Below are 20,692 nucleotides of genomic sequence, written 5' to 3'. Positions count from 1 at the left end.
GGTGACCAATTCCCAGTTTTTCTGGTCTAACCATCTAATCCAGTTTTGAAAACATTGTTTTATGTTATATCATAACCTGCGAACCTCTCCTTTTTTTTCCGGGTTTGATGCCCAGTCTGGTTCTCACATTGATCCAAATCCAAAGTCCATCTATTAACTAAAAATAATTAATTAAATATTTCGATTAATAATTTTTAATATAAACGAGATTTATAATGTATACAACCATATTTTAACTTTCCTACCATTTTATCTATGTTCCAATAGTTACGACTTAGGACCTCACGTAAACGATTAAAAAAAAGGCTTACATATGTGAGATTTAATCTCGAAATTTTCCTAGCATTTCCACGCATATATTATTTATTCCATTATATCCATGAATTTGTAACCACATCCAGAACACCTAAGCATCTTAGAATACGAATCTCCAACAATCCGTGATACTATCATACAATTTGAATGAAAGACAACTGTTTGGTCAAAACAAAGATCTTTATCTTCCATAGAGTGATCCAGTTAAGAAATGCAATGTGGTTCGTCATTTCTTTTGGTCAAACTTCAAGTACAGGTTAAGAAAAGATTTTTTTTCACTTGGGATGGATCCAGTTACCAGGAGTTCTATTACCCTTTTTTTTCCTGTCGATACGATACCCCCCCCGGTCCACCAACAATCCTTCGAGGCACAAGGAGTGAAGGAACTACCACCAAGATACTCGGACCTTACAAAGAATGTAAAAAAATTCCGCTGTAAACAATCCATGGACCATGGCCAAAGAAGCTGTTAAAGTCAAATACACTTTAAAAAATCAAAGGTCAAGCACATCAGCTACCACTCCCCGTTCCCCTTTTCTTCAACCACGTCCCATCCGAAATACTCCTGGCCCTGGATCACGCTCAACACCCATGTACAATCAGATGAACTAGACAAATAATTACAATTAATGCACTTAAAAAACAGGTCAAGCCTCAACCACTATACCTGCAAAACATGTGCGTTTGAGCCAAAGAAACCAAGATACCCTTTAAATGGGTTTGCATTCGGCTTTTTCAGTGTCCTCATTCTCCATTGCCACCACCTGTAGATACTTTAACAGCACTATTGTTCCGCCCATAAAAGTTCCCCCCACCACGCCTGGAGTGATTCTGACCCCTATCACGGTATCTCGAACCAGTGATACGTGAACCATCAGTTGTTCCTTCAGGCGAGTAACCTGACTTGTTACTGTGAGTCCCAATTGGTTGGTATTCATAATGTGAATTATACCGCCTCCTGTCCCCATTTGCAGGCAGATGATATTGCTTGCTGTTATCCTGCCCTTCTAAACTCCAACCTCCTTGAGACTCTTGGGCTCTGCCAGTACGGCTATTGTGTTGGCCATGCCTAGGCAACCCTGAGGAAGAAAAGGATTGGTCATGCTGCGCATCTGCATCTTTAGGAGCTTGTTCATCTGGGGTAACAAGACCCCGACTTGGGGGTAGTGCTCCTTCCTTGGATGTGTCAATGCCCCTTCTTTCTCTCTTAATTTCTTGACGCCGTATACTGGGTGCATCACCTAAATTGATTTTTTGAGTATCGGATCGATGAGGATGTGCTTGGACCATGGCAACACTTTTACCCTTGTCACTTTGTGATGGTAGATGCTTTCCACCATGGGGACTAAACTCCATTTCACCACCACTAGCCTGAGCTGCAACCTTCTGATCTCCACTGGCCTTGCTTCCTTGCCGATTATGAGCCAAATATGTCTGAGACTTTGGTTGCCAATGGGAGGTTGGATGTTCACCAACCCCATGGTTTTCTCTTGAAGTGATTCTGCCCTCTTGTTGACTCAACTCATTGTTCAATGATAAGTTGTCAACTTTACCTGTGGTTCCAATATGTGAATCTTTGTGATCAACAGGGTTCTGATTAGGACTGACACCCTTATGCCCCTTAAATGGATTTCGCTTCCCTCGACTTGTTCCATGATGATCCTTCATAGCAGTGCCAGTGACTAGTTCGGCTGAAACAGGATTTACAGGAGCACACCAGCTGTCATTATGTTTTGTCTGGCCCTCCAGTGGATGTACCTCAGTCTTCAAGGGCTGATGCTGCTCATTATGTGTCTGAACAGTCTTGCCTAATTTAGAAGGCAAAGATCCATCTTGGGAACTCTGTATAGATGTTTGTTCAGTTGAACCACGTTGACGCCATGCTCCATGTGCTTTACCATGCTTATGAGGCTTACTGTCTCCATTTTTGGAATCAACAGAAAACCCAGACTTCCCAAGGATCGAACCATCAGGCCCAGCACTCTGGGAACCAGACTCTGCTCTACCACTGGTCTCACTGGATGTAGCCTGACTGATTGAGGGAGACAAAGGTGGTGGGAAATTCCCCTGCTGGGATTGTTCCTTGTCCTTGACCACAGGCTTCGGGACGTACCTCTCTATTTCAGCTCTCTTGTTTTTCATCACAGTATTCTGCATTCCATGATCATTCTTAGCTGAAGGAGTATTTGTCTCAACAGTAGTGCTTTGGTTGGCTTCTTCTGAGAAATCATTCCTATTCTGTGATCTCACAGGTGCCCAAACAGCTTCACCAGTATGAAACTTATCTGCAGATCTAGTAGCTTGTGGGTTTCTTGACATCCGACGAGGAGGTTGAGGTTTCCACTGATTGTTGTGTCTAGAATGAGCTTCTTCAGTCGGTAAGGACCACCCTATGTTTGTGGATGGAATAGCATCCAGAGAATATTCTGTAGTTGTGCTCAAATTTGAAGCATGAACAGTCTGAATCTCCGAATCAGCTTCATGAGCCTTAGATTTATCACCTTCAACTGAAACTTTTGCAGGATATCTTTCAATTGGAACCAATGATGGTGAATAGCCAGAGACAGGCTCATCCAGCTTGTGCTTGCTCTTGCTACTCCTGTTGTTTCTCTTCTTCTGTTGTGGCAAGGGATCATCCACTGTATTGGAGCCACTGGATAAGCTAGGATCAGAACCCATGGTTAATGCATTTGTAGAAAGATTAGCTTGACTTACTGGGTCTGCATTGGTTCCAGTAGCAGCCAATTTTTCACTTGTATTCTCCAATGTAATATTTTGCTTTTTCTTATGAACCATTTGCTTGTGTCTGGAAACGCTAGAATCATGAATTTGTGCTGCAGATTTCAGATCAGTAGCCTCAGATGAATCGGCATCCAGTTGCATTGGTAAAGCTAAATTATGTGACACAACATCTTGTGATACAGATTTTTGGAACTCTGGAGATATGTTCTTCGAGATATCAGTTGATTGACCCAGCTTTTTTCTCTCATTCTCATTCAACTGAGCAGCTGCATTAGAGTTCTTACCAGAGGCAGATAATGGTGCTTCTCTTGAGCTGCCTGTGTCACTGGTTGGTAAAGAATGAGTGGAGGATTCTTCTTCCCCATGTTGAATGGCACCACTCAATGACGAAGAATGATCCAGTTTCTTATTCAAACTATCTCCCACTTGTGTCCTCCTATTCAGCTCTTCCAATTTTGCCAGTGCTTTAGCTTTCTGCTCTCTTATCCGCTCTTCTTCCTCTTTCTGAAGTTGTTTTGCTCGCTGTGTTGCTAATTCCTTCATTTTAGCACGCTGCAAACAAGTCAAAACAATATTAATTAACACAAGAAACATCAAAATCATGGAACCATAGAATGCCATAAAGAAAACCTACTTGTGCGTTGTAGTCACTTGGATCAAAAGCAGGTGTCCCATATTCTGTCCCAACCTTCCCTTGAAAATTTGAGCCATGCTTCTCAAGAGCCTCTTGAGAAGCACCAATGCCTTGCACATGAACATCAGGACAAGGCTCCTTAGATGGAACAGGAACTGAAGTCGTAGACACTCCTCCAACAGGAGGCTTCTTTCTCCACTCCTCACCCTCCTGGCTACTAAACCTTCCCTTGCCTCGGTAGTCAGCTCTACCTTGCACACCATTGACTCTCTTGCTCATCTGAGAATTAACTTCCCTTTCCCCAACCACGGAAGAATTCATCATAGTGCCAATAGACACTTGTTCACCAACTGACATGGACATGACTGCTCCACTGGGAACTGCAGAAGAGCCTCCGTCATTAGAGGAAGTGGTACGTGTACTATCACTGGATGTTCTTTCAGCAGATACAACATGCATGCCAGCTTGATTAGTGGAACAGTCAGCCTTGGCATTTGCAACCCTGAACCGTCTCGTTTTGTCATCTCTACTAGACTTAGGACCACCATCATATCCGCCATCCGAAATCCGAGCTTTCGAATTCAAACACTCTATTTTGTCTATTAGAGTGGGATTTCTTCTAGTAGCTAGGAATACAAGTTGACTCTGTTCTTGAACAGCTGCAGTTTCTGGTTTCTTTAACAAACTGTCATCAACTGATCTAGCATTGTTCATCTGTCCAGGCACAACAGGGACTGGAGAAGATCCCCGATTGTCAGTTGCTTCAGCATAAGCTCCTCCCTGGTTGTATGTGACCAAAGAACAGCCTCCATGACCATCAGCAGATTGAGAAGAAAACCCACCAAATACTGTTTTTGGCAAACCAACCACTTCTTCCTTTCCATGATCAGTTCTCTGGTCATTCTCCATTATGATTGATGCCGGTTCCTTTCTTCTATCACCGTGTGGTGCACTTGATATTACATTGTGCCCCATCTTCTCTACATCCTTTTCTTCCCAACCATCATGTTGCTTCAAAAGAACCTTGTATGGTCCTTGATGACCATCTTGACCAGGCTCCACCTGCTCATTGGTCATTGAAGGGCTAGGGTATCCACTGGGCCTCACCTGGTTACCAGACTCAGGGAGGATCATATGGTTCGCATATCTGTTATATACACAAGGACCAGTAGCCATTCCAATGACAGGGGAATCTCTTTCATTTGAGTTGCAGTAGCCTATACGTGGAGGACCATAATAGCCATCATAAGGCAACATACCAGGGTAAACACCAGGTCTAACTGGCAAAACAGGCCGGATGTAAGAATCAGGCATCTGAGGGCGGTAAGAATCTCCACTTTTTGGGTGGTATGCACTTGGACCAGCTCCTGGCCGTGGACCTGGCTGTGAGTTGGCCAGAGCCCTAGCTGAAACCTGTGGATGGTAATAGGCAAATGGTTCAAGGGGAAAGCTACCAGGAGGGCCCGGGGTTCCATAAGGGGGACATCCAGGAGGTCCCCTATACCAAACTCCATCAGAAGCATTACGTACAGGAGTACCATGCCAAGGGTCAAGATGCTGAGGTGGCATACCAGGATTAAGGTATGGCTGAGGATCCCTCTCCCACTTTTCCATGCTAGGTGGGGCACCATCTCCAACATATGAGGAACCATCAGTATTCCAGGTATTTACAGTTGCCCTCCCAGCTTTCAGATCAACAGACTCACTTTCTGTGCAAGACAGCAAGCAGATGCATTTCAATCAGATAAGTGTAGCTTTTAAAGATGCATTCCTCGAAAAATAGGTGAGAAAAGGAAGATTTATTAGGAAACCTTGAGGAGTTCTGATAACTTCTATTTCTCACATATTTTCCAACAAATCAAATGCAGATCAAATAACTTATACCCACCAGTGGGAGAAGTTCCTGAATCATCTTTTGGTGTTGCTACCCTGCCAGAAGCAGAGACAGGACGCCCATGAGAACTGTGACCTGCAATGGAGTTGACCAGAATATCAAATATCAAGACAACATTCATATAGAAGTAACCATCTCCACAAATGTACCAACTGGTCCGGTCACAATTTAAACACTTCCAAGCCATCACAAAGTAAAGTCAGCATACCAACGGAGAAAGGCATTACATGCATAATTGCACGTGTAGACAATGTCATCAAAATGCATAGTTCCAGTCATCATATGAAGAATATTGATAGAGGAACATTTATCATGTACATGGCATTTTCTTTTCTTTCTTGTTTTTGATTATTAACATTATATGCATGATAGAACATAAAAATGACTCACCATGGTGATAATACTATACCTTTGGCAAAAAATATAAAAAAAAGGAGTGGCATCATATCTATGTGCATAATTGATGCAAGAAACCAAAGGGAATATATAGTTTTCAAGGCGCCAAGGCGAGGCTAGGTGACAGGGGGTGTTGCCTAGGCGATGGATTTTTTATGTAAAAACTAAAAATATAGATCCTAGGGTAGTTCCCTAGGCATAACCATATTTCCTTAATAATTATTAATATTTTTCATAAGAAAACTATAAAGTTCTTGTTTAAGTACAGAAAATCAACATATTCGTGAGAAGAAAAAGAAGAAAAAAAATTGAAAAAAAATATATACAGGGGTGAACCCTTATTTTTGTTATAGGAAAAGAAAAGAAAAGGTAGAAGGAATGGAAGATATGGAAGAAAAAGTAGAAAATAATTTATCTAAAAAAGTAGAAGAAGAAGAAGATATGGAAGAAAAATTGTTGATTAGACAAAATTTTAAGTTATACCTTACTTATTGGTTCAGGTTTTGAAGTCTTTGGGGGCTCAATATAGCATTTAGCAATGCTTGTGTTGATTAAACCTTACAAATAAGAAAATAATAAAAAGAAATTAGTATATAAGAACACAAAATGAATATTTTAGTTTAATAATGTCTATTTTATAATTATAATCTAAAAACATACAGAATAAAAAAGTATTTTATAATCGAAGTACATAATTTCTTGGCAATTAGGCAAGGTGAGCCTCCAAGGGCGCCTTGTCGCCTTGACAACTATACGCACTCAAATTGCTACAATACGGTTGTTCATTGCCCCCAAAACCCCCAGCATCATCATCATCATCTAAGTACTGTCCCAACTATATGGAGTCGGCTACATGAATCCGGTTTGGTAATGCAGGATAATAAAAAAATTGTGGTTTTCTTTGGTTTGGCTTCAGAAAAGATCATGTAAAGACCGGAAACTCATAACATCCTTTACGTTTCCAATAATGAAGATAAAGCTTAAAAAGCCTGTTTAGTAACTTTACTCTCCAGACTCTTGCCTTTGGTCTCACAAGAATGGAAAATGATCAAAGAGTATCTTTCAGTAGTCTCATACACAATACTCTGATGAGTTAGAAAGATTCCCGATAGAATGGAAGAACAAAAGAATAAATTGAGGGGGAAAAGACTTCAACTTAAGTTCCTTATTTTTTTGGTCTTTTTTGAACTTCAGCTTCTTCTGGGCAGTGGCTCTCAAAGATCATATTACCAAACTACAAAAGATTAATCTAAACCTTTGGGCAGTGGCTCTCAATGATCAAAGAGTATCTTTCAGTAATCTCATACATAATACTCTGATGAGTTAGAAAGATTCCTGATAGAATGGAAGAACAAAAGAATAAATTGAGGGGAAAAGGCTTCAACTTAAGTTCCTTATCTTTTGGTCTTTTTTGAACTTAAGTTTCTACTGGGCAGTGGCTCTCAATGATCATATTACCAAACTACAAAAGATTAGCATACCCTTTATGGATTTGAATATCCCAGCCACAGCCTAAGCAGACAAGGTCTATTAGTCTATATCTAGATAAATGAAGATAAATAAACTCCGTAGAACTTTCATGGTGTTATATCAGAAGCCTGTGGCAGCAAGGGATAAGGAGGCTGGTGGAGTTTTTCTGGAATTGCATGTGGAAGTGTTGTTCATGGTATGCTCGGGATAAGGGATGTAAACGGGTCGGTTTTGGCACGGGTTAGACCTCAACCCAAACCCGACCCACCTTAAAATACATAATTTCTGAGCCTGACCCAACCCGTAGCATTTCAATTGTATTTTTCAACATGCTTTGAAGACCTAAAATCAATTAATTTAAGTTAGGAAATCGTTTTATAGAATCTAAGATGTCACTTTTCCCATTTAAAAAAAGAAAAAGAAAAAAATCAAAAGCAGCATGTAAATAAATATTAAACTATAATGCTATAGAGTTAGAAGTCAAAAAGTTACAAGAATACTTTGTATATATGCAGGGTATTATGACCTGGCGGGGCAGGTCAGCCAAAACCCAAACCCAACTCGTGTTGAAGAATCAAAACCCTAACCCGACCCTAAAACCAAATATGTTGACCCTAAGGGTCAGGTCAAGCCAGGTTTACCATTTAACCCAACCCATTGGCATCCCTGCTCAGGATCAACAGAAGATGGAAACTCTGCCTGGGATAAATTGTTTTCCCAATAAAAGTGCTGAGACACTAAGCTTTTTTTCTTGGACACCCCAGCCTGGATAAGGAATAACACTTTGGAGTGGTAATTAGCTTGAATGTTAGATGCAAGATAGACTTCTCCTTAGATGTCTCATCACCAGGTGAGGGAGGCTAGATTGTTAGGCTATAGAATGAACATATCCTTCAGTTAGGTGAGAGAAACAGCCAACACACTTGTGGATTATATAGATGAGGGAAGAGTAAAGAAAATTTGTTTATATGGAGTCTCCCTGGAGAAAACAAAAGGATCCATTTTCCCTACAACAGCAGAGCGAGTTTTTGTTTGATCAATGGTCTCCAATCTTATACATAATTCATATCCTGTTAAGAAGTTCTGATAATGTTAATGACCAAAATAATAATTAGTATGAGATTTTTTTGACAGACCTATATTACTCACAACTCACAAGTAAGAGTCACCAACTTAGAGTCATAGACCATTTATCATATATGGAGTTCCTAGATTAATCATGTATTTTAACAAACCACTACATGCAAGTTCATCATCTGACCATGCATGGTATAAATCTGCTAAAATAGGGTTTGAGTAGGGTTTAATTCTCAATCACCTGACTTAACATGCGGGCTCTAAAAGATAACAAATAACAAACACCAATCATAAACTGAGGGTCAAGAACCAAGTGCATTTTCAAGCTTTCTATATATCATAAAGATTAAAGAAAATTCATGAATTAGGTCAAACAATATCTACATCATGAGAGCAAGCACAAGCACCTTGACGCCCATGGGATTCAACATTCTTTTCAGAGCCCAATGTTGGAAAATCTCCAGAACTCAGAGTGAAACCATAATCCTTGGATGATGGAGCTCCCTGCATGTGTAAGAATTAGTAATAAGCGGTCAGGCAATCAGGAAATAATGCCAATGATCTCCATGGATATTATGCTGCCATAGAAATTGTATATATTTCTGCAAGTAAATAATTATAATCGCAAACTAAAAAGCATAGTAAGAATATAGTTCTAGAAAATGATTGTTGAAAAATGATGAATACAAATTATAAGCTAGGTACCAATTTTTCTGCAGTTCCTTGTGCACCCCATGCAACTGAATTTTCAGATACTGGATCAGCAAACCGTGACAATTGAGAGCTACCAGGTCTTGTTTCAGCACTGCGAGGACGTGTTGCCACCATAGATGCCTGATTTGATGCCAATAACCCAGAGGCAGAAGATGGCCGAGAATTTGAGCCCCATGCATTGGGTGCAGGCTCATGGGATCTATCACTACCAGCTGTCGATGGCCGAGTTCCACTTCCACCAGAAGAAGGACGGCCATTAAGACGGCTCGGTGAACCAGCAATTCCATCTGTGCTAGGAGGTGAGAATGCTGTGGAACCCCATGCATTTGGTGCGGAGGAAGATGTTTGGCTGCCCCAGCTAAGTGTACCCCTAAATAAGTTGAGCAGGAAGCACAATTAATCAAGTTCAAGAAACTGAAAGCAGAATAAGTGACGCAGGAAATAAAGTGAAAGATCTGGAAATTTTTGAGAGGATTATACATGGAACAAAGCAATTAAATAGTACTATGGGCATTTTCCACCCAAAAGTGGAGCAGGAAATCCCATCAAGTTTTTTTGGGTTGATGGAAGCACCATCAAGTTCAAGAAAACGTAATTGTGCTTGGGAGTGGAATAGCTTGCACAACTTCCATCTCGAACCATAAACTGAAGACAGCAGATCTTGGAAGTGGAATAGCTCAGGAAGTTTCATAGTAAAATCCATGATTCATCATGGATTCTCCACAGCCCCAGACTTCCCACCCAAGCTCTGGGAACACAGGATCCCCTCCAATATAGCATCATAGCTTTTCATACTTGGATTGCAGCCCTTGGAAAATCCCTTAAAAAGATAATCGCACCAAAAGGGGAACAACCATGCCTTCACCCATTTGTGTTCTCTGCAGCCTTGAGATGGACTCTGATGGAGACAGTGAATCACCTTTTTCTCCACTACCCAGTCAGCCAACAGATCAAGGCCCAATTTCTCAAGAGTTTAATATAAGTTAGGTGTCTCCAAAGTCAGTAATGGAGCCCTCTAGAGCTGGCAGGTTTGCCTCCCCAATCCAAAACAACTTATCATTTAATCCCTGCTGCCACTCTCCAGTGCATTTGTATGGAGAGAAATAGCAGGATCTTCAACAACAAATATTCTCAGCTGGATGAAATATGCCGGAACATCTCTGCAAAAGTTATTTCTTAAGCAAAACTCTGCTATATCTAATATTGTATAGCTTTGGTGCTTACCATACTTTTGCTGTTCTGTGATCGCCTTTACCTGTATAGAACCTTACCGTATAGGGGTTTCCCCTCTTTTTGATAAATCAATACAAATTTTCCTTACCTTTTCTCAAAAGAAAAAACAAAGAAAAAAGATAGAATGTCCTCTGGGCATTTTCCAGTCAACTTCAATATCTTATCCAAAGAAGCTAAAATTCATTAAAAGGACAAAAAATACAAAAAAAGAAAAAACGCGAAAGGTTTACATGTAACAAAGCAATTGAATAAATGGAAAGTTGAAAGCAACAACTTACTTGGGGACAATTTCCACATTTGGATCTACACCATGGTTTTCCAACCTTAAAATAATAGAAAAAATAGAAGATTGATCAGATGATAGACAAAAGCAGTCAGTCAGCAATATTGTACAAAAATAATAATTGCCCTCACAAGAAGTTATTACCTTTGACTGGGTAAGTTAACAGGTTTTGGGACGGAAACTTTCCCTAAAACTGTCATACCCCCTCTTCGTGATGAAGAAGCCCACCTGCAAGATTTTAACACAGATATAGATAGCACAAAGTTAAGGGTACTGGCAGATCATACCATGTCTGCATGTGTGTGTGAAAGAGAAAGAACATTAACAATGTGTTATGGGGATGTATAGACTTTTCCCTTAATTAGGGGGGCAAGTTGGATACCCAAATGAAGAAATTACACAGCATTAGATAAGGCCATCGGGCTGGATCCATACAAGTTTTATCAAATGCTCAACCAAGACCATCCAAATTGCACCAATACTCTTAAGAAACAATGAAACTACAAAAAGGTACTAACTAACAATAGCATTTTTTTGAGCCTACTAGCAGTGCAAAATCCAATCCAAAATATCATAATTGAATGAACATTTAGTACATGATAACCTTATCTCCTTCTTGAGAGAAACCATTAAGGCTCTTTTTTAATTTAGATGTTCTTTTGTACACTCAAAGTAAAAGGATATAGTTGATTAGCAACCTTGTATGGCTGTATGTCCCCCTATATAAAGAGTCTCATCGTACAGGGGCTTGTTTTTGTATCCTTTTGCTTTTTGAATGAAATTCAATACTTCACAATTTCAAGAAAAACAAAAAACAACGAAATGGTGAATATATTAGATTTATACTACTTTTAACCCAGAATTCTCAAACTATAAATCAAGTAAAGGTCAAAATGAGAAAGGAGCAAATGTCAACTTTCAAACATCCAACTAGATGAAATCTTGTATATTTTTGTTGGGAATGGCATACTTCAGTCAAAATCGATCATGACACCAGGATGTGTCACATGTGTCCATCTCGTTAGGAACGAAGAAACTAAAAATTACGTTCTTGCATTATCAACAAGGATCAAGAGTCCATCTCGTTGGGACTCTAATGCAAATAGCTCCCGGTTGTGGGCTTTAGTAGCCCTATTTGTCAGGCTGATCTTTTGGAAGCTGAGATCAGAGCCCAATAAAAGGTTTAAGGGCTACTAAAGCAATCCAAGCTAGACCTTTATTGGTTGAGATATGATTCAAACACCATGATAGATTGGGCTTCAATGCTGAACAGGCCCATTGAGACTTGCACACTTCCTGAATGAGATCCAGGAGATTTCATCTGAGATCAATTGTTCTTTCAGATGGATTCCAAATTTCCAAGGGATTTCAATGCCTTGGCTGATTCTCTTCCTAAAATGTGGGAGGATATATCTATATCTTATAGTGCTAATACACTACCAATGTAAATTGGGTTGGATTTTGTAGTTTTTTTTCTTTTGTACTTCTTTTTTGTATATCCCCCCTCTTGCTCTTGAATGAAAGTTGCTTTCCTCCAAAAAAAATATATTGAACTGGACCAACTAAATCACATAAAAGACTGGTAAAAAAACTATAAACTCATAAAAGAGAAAACAGTGGAAATTGCAATTGTAAATCATACCTTCGCTTTCCAGTCAACATACTTGAAGCCATAGTTAAATTGTAGTTGCAAGGACATCAAATCGATCTGTTCAAGAGTAAGAGCAAAATGATAGAACAATTCCATTAAACAGTTGTTTTTTTTTCTGAAAAGATGGTAACAATTCCATTAGCCAATTGTAAATGGCAGCTAACTAAAAACAAATATTAAGCTTAACTAGTTAACTAGCAGGTGCATATTGCACATGTAAGAAGAGATGAATATAATAGGAAAAGAAGAAAATAAATGGTATCTTGTTTTGATATGAAGCCAAGGCAAGTATGGGCATTATTATATGGTAAAGGTGTCTAAGGACAAAATAAGAGAGGTCCAAAACGGTCAAAAGCCAAATAAAAAAGGCAGCCAACTGAAATAAATATTAACCAAAAAATCCTAATTCATTAAATTTGTTGACACAAAAATCAACAAACTTCGTGGTATTCATCAAAAGAAAATGCTCAAAAAGGATCTCACCTTCAGAAGTAGATTGAACTATAAATACTAGAACCATAACAAAAAAAAAAAAAAAAATCTGAGCCTCTGAGAATCACTCCAAGCCCAAAACACAGGTCAACTCTGCAAATCAGTTTATGAACATAAGTACATTCTATAACTTGAAAACTCAACAAGTTCAAAATATATGAATCAATGCCTTGGTAACAAGAATTGCCCCAATCTTTTTAACACCAAGCTGGGAGCTATATAAGCTAATGGGCTCGATAGTTGTCAAGGTGCCACCTAGGCAAATAAGACACCCTTGAAGGGTCACCTCACCCAAGCGCCTCTATATTTTGTCATAAGGTGTCACATAATGTTTTTATTTTTTATTTTATAATATAATAACATTACAATAAATATTATTACACCACGTTATTCATTTTGAAGATCTATTCCTAGGACAAAAACAAGGGCTCAGCCCCTATATTCTATGTTTTCTTTTCTTTCTTCATTTCCTTCTCATAAATATGCTGATTTTCTATGCTTTGAGCAAAAAAAAAAAACTATGTTGGGTTCCTTGAAAAATAAAGAAAATATAAATACTAGGATAGTTCCCTGCTTCCTTGAAAACTATGTTGGATTTGATTCCTGTGAAAGTGAAGCTATAATTAATGAAGAAGGCCTTCCTAGTCTTTAAAAAAATTGCTCAGATGTATCCTTGCACAGCCTTGTGATGGACTCCTTTTCTGGTTTGGGGATGTGTTCTGAAAAGCCCCCATCTTATTATTAATACAACCTTTTTTGAGAATTAATTGTTGCTAAAAAAAACATAGCCACTCTTTCACCAGGAAAAGATAGCAACTTTCACTTTTCTGTTTCAATATCAATACAAACAAATATTATGCCAGCATAATAATGGTAACCACAAAAATCCTCTGGAAATTACAAATCATGATGCTGCAAGGGTGGAGAAAAGAATGATGACCTCAAAAGGCTGTTGTACTGGTACTCTAAAGCTGGTGGCTGATCATTTCTTCAGATCAGATATCAATTTTTAGGAGATTTCCAACTACGGAAGAAGGTTGTTAGTCCCTCAGATACACTGGTACTTTTAACAAGCCTCTTGAACTGCTCATTCAGTCGGGTTCCTAGATGAGTTAGTGGTTTTTTTTCTTTCCTATATTTTTGCAGGAAGGCTCCCAGACTCGGGGGTTGATCCTTGATGTGATTGTATTGTCATTTTCTTTCTGTTCCATCCAGTATTCTTCTGTCGTATCCACATTTTTCTGATATCACGCTGTTTGCAGGTGTTTTTACTTCTTATCATTGATAAAATCACTTATTCTTATTGATCAGGAAGAAACTCAAATGGACAGTTTTGTACATTGTGTTTTAAAATACTTTTATATTGTTAATTTTTTATATTATAATTATAAAATAGCCATTATTAAACCAAAATATTCATTTTGTGCTTATATACTAATTTATTTTTATTATTTCCATATTTGTTAGGGTTTAATCAACACAGACATTGCTAAATGCCATATTGAACCCTCAAGGACTTCAAAACCTGAACAAATAAGTAAGGAAGAACTTAAAATTTTGTCTAATGAACACTTTTCCCTTTCTTCTTTTGTTGTAACAAAAATAGGTTTCAGCCCCTATATTTTTTGAATTTTCTTTTCTTTCTTCTTTCTCTTCTCATGAATATGTTGATTTTCTATACGTTTAACCATAGTTGTCAAGGCAACGCCTAGGCAACAAGTCACCCTTGGAGGCTCGGCTCGCCCAGTCGCCGTGAAGTTTTGTATACTGTGTGTAATAAAATATTATTCATAAAATAGACACTATTAAACAAAAATATTCATGTTTTGTGTTTATAAACTAATTTATTTTTATAAATTTCTTATTTGTTAGGGTTTAATCAACACAAACATTGCTAACTGCTGTATTTAACCCTCAACTTCTTTTCCTATAACAAAAATAGGGGTTCAGCCCCTATATTTTTTGAATTTTATTTTCTTTCTTCTTTTTCTTCTCATAAATATGTTGATTTTCCAGACTTAAACATGAAGTTTATAAATTTCTTCTGAAAATTATGGATAGTTATTAAAGAAATATGGTTATGGAACCTAGGGAACTACCCTAGGATATGTAGTTTTTACTTAAAAAATCCATCACCTAGGCAACTAGGTGACAAGGCACCCCCAATCACTTAGCCTAGCCTTGGCGCCTTGAAAACTATGCTTTTAACATGCAGTTATTACTTTTCTTATGAAAATTACAGATACTTATCAAGGAAATATGGCTATGGAACCTAGGGAACTACCCTAGGATATATGTTTTTTACTTGAAAAAAATCAATCGCCTAGGCAAGTAGGAGACAAGGCACCCCCCCCCTGTTTCCTAGCCTCACCTTGGTGCCTTGAAACTAAGGAATTAAGAAATAACTAGCCCATGGATGAGACTAGTGGAGATCAGGAAGTTAAAATAGATAAGCTGCAAGCGGAAAACAAACAATGAGGATGGACCTAATGGACACGAAATGTTAAGAGTTGGTTCATGTTGCTAGTCCTACATGATGGCATAGTTGTCGAGGTATATATACACAAACCTAGACAACATTAGAGCACCTCGCTAGTTGCCTAGGTGATAGATTTTTTTGCCCAACTGAGGTAAAAACAAACAATGAGGATGGACCTAATGGACATGAAATGTTAAGAGTTGATTCATGTTGCTAGTCCTACATGATGGCATAGTTGTCAAGGTATATATGCACAAACCTAGACAACATTAGAACACCTTGCTAGTTGCCTAGGTGATAGATTTTTTTTGCCCAACTGAGGTAGTCTTCATGCTTAAGGATATCTTGGAGCTTTGCAAGGACTTTGATCTAAAACTCCAATGCTCATGATCATGCAGCTCTTGGTTCTACCAGTCAGGGTGGCACCCCCCCCCTTTCTCCTCCAGTTTGGATGGAAAGTAGCCTTTTTCTTCTTCCATCACTTTTTCTCCTTGATGCTTTTTTGTTATGCAATGTTACTCTTTGGTGGCCTCTGGATCTCTGTAAACTCTTTGTTTCGCTTAATAAATGGTGATCCTTTCAACCAAAAAAAAATAGTTTATATTTTTCTAATTTTCAACAAATTGAAGATAAGTGTCATCTTTCAAGTTTACACTTTTCCTTTTTCTGAGTAGCAATTTGTGATTTATTTTTCTCATTTTCTACTACACCAATAACTAAATCATTTCACTGGTCAGGCAGGTATATAACACAAATGAGTTGTTGAAACACAGAAATTAGCCAATTGTTTACAGCTAAAGTTATGAATCATGATGGCAAGATTAACTTAATCGGCATCATATCTCTCTGCTGTGTAAAACATTTCACTGGTCTGGCAGGTATATAACACAAATGCGTTGCTGAACCACGGAAATCGGTTAATTGTTTACAGCTAAGGTTATGAATCTTGATAGCAAGACTAACTTAATGGACATCATATCTCTCTGCTATGTAAAATATTTCAATGGTCTGGCAGGTATACATAACGCAAACGCATTGCTGAACCACGGAAATTGGCAAATTGTTTACAGCTAAACTTATGAATCATGATAGCAAAGATTAAATTACTGGGCATCATATCTCTCGGCTGTGTGGACCAATACGTGCAAATTTTGAATAAATACATAGTCCCTAAGCATGAATTTCATGAAATACAACCAGAAGAATAAATAAACGATTCAAAAGCGACCAGTAACTGCGTACTTTTTAATAGTAGGTACCAGATATTCCAGGTTATAACTTGGAATGAATGCCGAAGTTGGAGGAACTCCTAAAAACGCAGACAGTAAACCACGTAAATATTAGTAAGACATTCAATACTTGGTTTGCTCTTCAATGGAAATTAAACAACGCATATGCACAAAGAAGGCGACGCGGACACATATGATCTTATCTCAGTTTTAACAAAAATATTGGTGACAGAAAAAAATAAAGACGAAGCCCCTGATTTCTATTATTAATGCAAATAAGCAAAAGGATGAGAGGAAGAGGAAAAGAGGGGCGGATCCCCTGGATTTTAAGCAAATACGGGGGAAAAAAAGAAGGACAAAAAATGAGAAGAATAAGAAAAGACAGAGGCGGGAAAGCGCCTGCATCCGATCAGAGAGAAAGAGGAAGGATATTGGGCGGAAACCCTGTTTTCGGCTTTCCTAAGAAGGAGAGGAAGATGATGGGGTGGAGCCCCTGTTTGAGCCTCGGGGAATAAGAAGAAGAAAGAAGAAATAAAGAGAAAAATAGAGACGTACCTGGATCTTGAATACTTGAACTGAGATCGATCGACTTCTCCTCCTCCTTCTATCGATTAAATACGGAGTTCTGTTGACTTCTCGGTCGGAGCTCCTTCCGTCGAGTGCTCTGCGCTCCAAGCCCTCGCCAAATCGAACCCTAGCCAAGTCGAACCCTCAGCAACATCTAAGAAAAACGAAACAAGCACGCATGTTTGTTATATAATATATGTATATAAGCTAATTATTCAGTGCATCAAGGTGTAAAATAAAACGGTAGACCAGTGACTAAAACGCCACCTGACCCTGGCCAGCAAACAGAGGATCCGTAGGGCACAGCTTAGTGGATGTTTGGAACCATGGCCGTTTTTTAAAAAAACGGTGACACGTCGAATCCACAAAGCCGTTTCAACAAACGCCAATATATATGAATGTTTGGTTAGGCGTTTATTGAAAAATTGGGCATGCCTCGTAAATCAGGACCCCACCGATGCATGAAACATGCTTACATGAAAATTTTGGCGTGTTTCATGCATCGGTGAACCGTTTCCCCCAAGAGTTGATTGATGTGCATCCTATGTGATGCTTACCTGTCAGCTACATGAAAAATGGTGATAAAAATCACCTTACCAAACAGCATAATGTTGCTCACTGCCTATGTGGCCTAAGTGTTTTTTTTATGAAAAACGGGTCTTGGAAGCATAGACGTTTTTTTTTTTTAAATCGGTCCCAAAAAGTGCCTATGCTTCCAAACACCATCTTAATTGTTAAACTAAGTATATAGTAAAAAAATTTAACAAAGAGGGTGTCTGGTTCCGCTTACGTTTATTCAGTAAACGTTTATTGAAGGTGCCAAATAGGCACCACTTTAGCATTTTCTCTCTCTCTTGCTCTTTTGCATGCACCGAAAATTTAAAAAAAAAAAAAGTCAATTTTGGTTTATGTGCATGTCAGTCGTTTGTGAAAATTATTTTTTAAAGTTTATACAAACGATCAAGCATTTTTTCACTGTGATGATGGTGTGAAACCTGATGCTAATTGTCATAAACAATCGTAATTATTATATTTATCGATTTTATCAACAAATAAACTACAAACATTTATTCAATAAACATAAACGGAACCAAACACATACAAAATAATTAAACTATAATTGTTTATCGGTTTGTCTTTTGGTGGAGGGGGAGAAAGTCATGTACGTACTGCACCATTCAGAAATAAAAATAGTCATTTTAGCATGCCGTTTAGTTTACCAATTGAGAAACTTGCAAATTAGTTATTCACTAAAAGACAAATTGATTAACAATTCATTTCAGCCAATTCAGTCATTATCAAATTTTATGTTTGTGGGTTATGCTTATGCCCGGGCCCTGTACTACCTTTGCATGAGTGTATTTACAAACATACTCTGTTTTTTAGGCCCTTTTTGGTTTTATGGGAATAGGGGTTTGGAATAGGCTATTCTGATTTCAACTATTTATTTGGGCAGAATTGAAATTCCATTCCCATCTTTGCTGGAATAGTATTCCCCCCTTTAAGGGAATAGTCATTCCGTATTCCTCCCTTGGGAATGGAATCCCATTCTTACTGATTCTAATTCTCATCTCCATTCCAACAGAGTATGGAAATGGATCATTATAAACCAAATAGACCTTTATTTCTATTTTGAAACCCCATGTTACATGTATAAATATCAGGGTAAATTACACGATCCCCTTATACTATGGATATGAGATAAAACCCCCTACACTTTTTTTGTGAAAAAAGACCCCTAAACTTTGGCTCTTAGACAAAAACCCCTCCTTAGTGTTCCATCAGTTAACTTTAGCCGTTGGACAGGGGAAAGGAGGAAAGAAGAGAATGGGAAGTAAAGAAAAACGGGAGACGAGAGAGAAAGGAGAATGACAGAGAAAAGAAAGTGTGAGGTAGAGAAAAATGGGAGAAGAGAGAGAGGAAGGAGAAAGAGAAAAGAGAGTGAGAGGTATAGAAGAATGAGAGAAGAGAGAGAATGAGTGAGTGAGTGAGTGTTGCCGCTGCAAGCGGTGGTGCAAGAACACGACTACAAAAGTAAGCCAAAAATTACCAATAATGCTTTCACAGTCACAGTCACATTAGAATCCACTACCTCACAAACTCAGGTATCAACTAATAGCAGTTGTAGATAGAAAGCCATGATTTCACATCACAGCAACTAATAGCAGAGTCATTCTTGATGTAACCGTTTTTGGTCACGTACCATTTTTTGTGATGTATAAATTTTTTGGCTAAGTACCTCGTTGTTTGACCCGGTGGTGACGCCTTGGTGATGAGCTACTTGGTGACGAACTGCTTGGGGGCGAACTGCCTGGTGGCGAATTGCCTGGTGGCGAGTTGCCCGGTGGCGAACTGCCTGGTGGCGAACTGCCTTGGTGGCGAACTGCCTGGTGGACTCGTCACTTGACTTGCTCCTAGGCGGCCTGCAACTCAGAGGATGGTGGAGCTCCCTGGTGCAGCGCAACCCGACTACCCTTCGCGTGAGGTGATTTCCTCTCCTTTGTAGGCGGCGGGAGCTGAGGGAACTGCGACAACTGAATTAGAGGACCCGGGGGTACTTTCCCGGTGGGGACTCTCCGATGCCTAAGTTAGCATTCTGATTACAGAGAGCTTGGAGAGAAATGAAAGAGCTAGAGAGCAGGGGTTACCCTCCTTTCCGCCCCCCCCCTCCCCTTTGGGGGGTGAGGTCTTTATATACTGGAGTCCTCGCGGGTTAGGTGGGTGAAAAGCCTCTAAACGGTAAGACTCGTCACATCCCGTCAAAACCGGGATACAGTGCTGAACTCCTCGAGGTCGTCAGGCTGGCGCTTGTGTCAGGCGACCAGGTCGGCGCCTGGGCCAGGTTGTCAGGGCGGCGCCTGCTTCAGTCGGCAGGTCGGTGTCTGGGCCAGGTTGTCAGGTCGACGCCTGTGTCAGCCGACGGGTCGGTGTCTGGGTCAGGTTGTCAGGCAGGAGATCTTCTTGCGATACTTGGGGACGAACTGCTTAGTGGCGAGCTGCCTAGTGGCGAACTACCTATGCAATGCCGAGTTGTCTAAGTTGTCAGGCTAAGGGTGAGCTGCCTGTGGCGAGCTTCCTATGGCGAGCTGCCTGTGGCTAGCTGCCTGTGGCGAGCTGCCTGTGGCGAGCTGCCTGTGGCTAGCTGCCTGTGGCGAGCTGCCTGTGGCGAGTTGCCTATGGCAAGTTGCCTATGGTGAGCTGCCTGTGGCGAGCTGCCTATGGCGAGCTGCCTATGGCGAGCTGCCTGTGGCGAGCTGCCTATGGCGAGCTGCCTGTGGCAAGTTGCCTATGGCGAGCTGCTTGTGGCGAGCTGCCTATGGCAAGTTGCCTATGGTGAGCTGCCTGTGGCGAGCTGCCTGTGGCAAGTTGCCTATGGCGAGTTGCTTATGGCGAGCTGCCTATGGCAAGTTGCCTATGGCGAGCTGCCTGTGGCGAGCTGCCTGTGGCGAGCTGCCTGTGGCGAGCTGCCTGTGGCGAGCTGCCTGTGGCGAGCTGCCTGTGGCGAGCTGCCTGTGG

At 39.8% G+C, this 20,692-nt stretch overlaps 1 protein-coding gene across 5 annotated transcripts; it reads right to left on the bottom strand.

The window, feature by feature from the left end:
* Positions 1 to 476: 476 nt before the first annotated feature.
* MOS1 (modifier of snc1) lies at positions 477 to 17,359 on the bottom strand. 5 transcript variants are annotated; one of them, XR_734537.3, is made up of 11 exons: positions 17,165 to 17,358; positions 16,623 to 16,689; positions 12,401 to 12,466; positions 10,903 to 10,986; positions 10,754 to 10,798; positions 9,234 to 9,612; positions 8,936 to 9,032; positions 5,580 to 5,660; positions 3,692 to 5,400; positions 983 to 3,609; positions 477 to 886 (listed from the first exon to the last, which is right to left on the bottom strand). XR_734537.3 is itself a non-coding variant. In XM_010252849.3 (10 exons), the coding sequence occupies exons 3-10, from the start codon at positions 12,430 to 12,432 to the stop codon at positions 1,060 to 1,062; spliced, it is 4,977 nt and encodes a 1,658-aa protein (XP_010251151.1). In that variant the 5' UTR covers positions 12,433 to 12,466; positions 16,623 to 16,689; positions 17,165 to 17,359; the 3' UTR covers positions 477 to 1,059. The 5 variants fall into 5 exon arrangements, 3 of the variants coding, with proteins under 3 accessions (XP_010251151.1, XP_088756388.1, XP_010251152.1); XR_016083805.1 differs by having other exon boundaries at positions 16,640 to 16,689; positions 17,165 to 17,332; XM_010252849.3 differs by having other exon boundaries at positions 477 to 3,609; positions 17,165 to 17,359.
* Between the last annotated feature and the right edge of the window lie 3,333 nt (positions 17,360 to 20,692).

The sequence above is a fragment of the Nelumbo nucifera genome, chromosome 3 (assembly GCF_055504915.1).
Source record: "Nelumbo nucifera cultivar China Antique chromosome 3, China Antique-T2T, whole genome shotgun sequence".
Taxonomy (NCBI): Eukaryota; Viridiplantae; Streptophyta; class Magnoliopsida; order Proteales; family Nelumbonaceae; genus Nelumbo; species Nelumbo nucifera.
This window is presented reverse-complemented; position numbering and strand designations above follow the sequence as displayed.

Coding starts and splice junctions, on each gene's coding strand:
- MOS1 (XM_010252849.3), bottom strand. CDS start 12,432: ATGGCTTCAAGTATGTTGACTGGAAAGCGAAG. Junction 5,401..5,579: donor TTCAGGAACTTCTCCCACTG/GTGGGTATAAGT, acceptor TGTCTTGCACAG/AAAGTGAGTCTGTTGATCTG. Junction 3,610..3,691: donor CAAGTGACTACAACGCACAA/GTAGGTTTTCTT, acceptor ACTTGTTTGCAG/CGTGCTAAAATGAAGGAATT.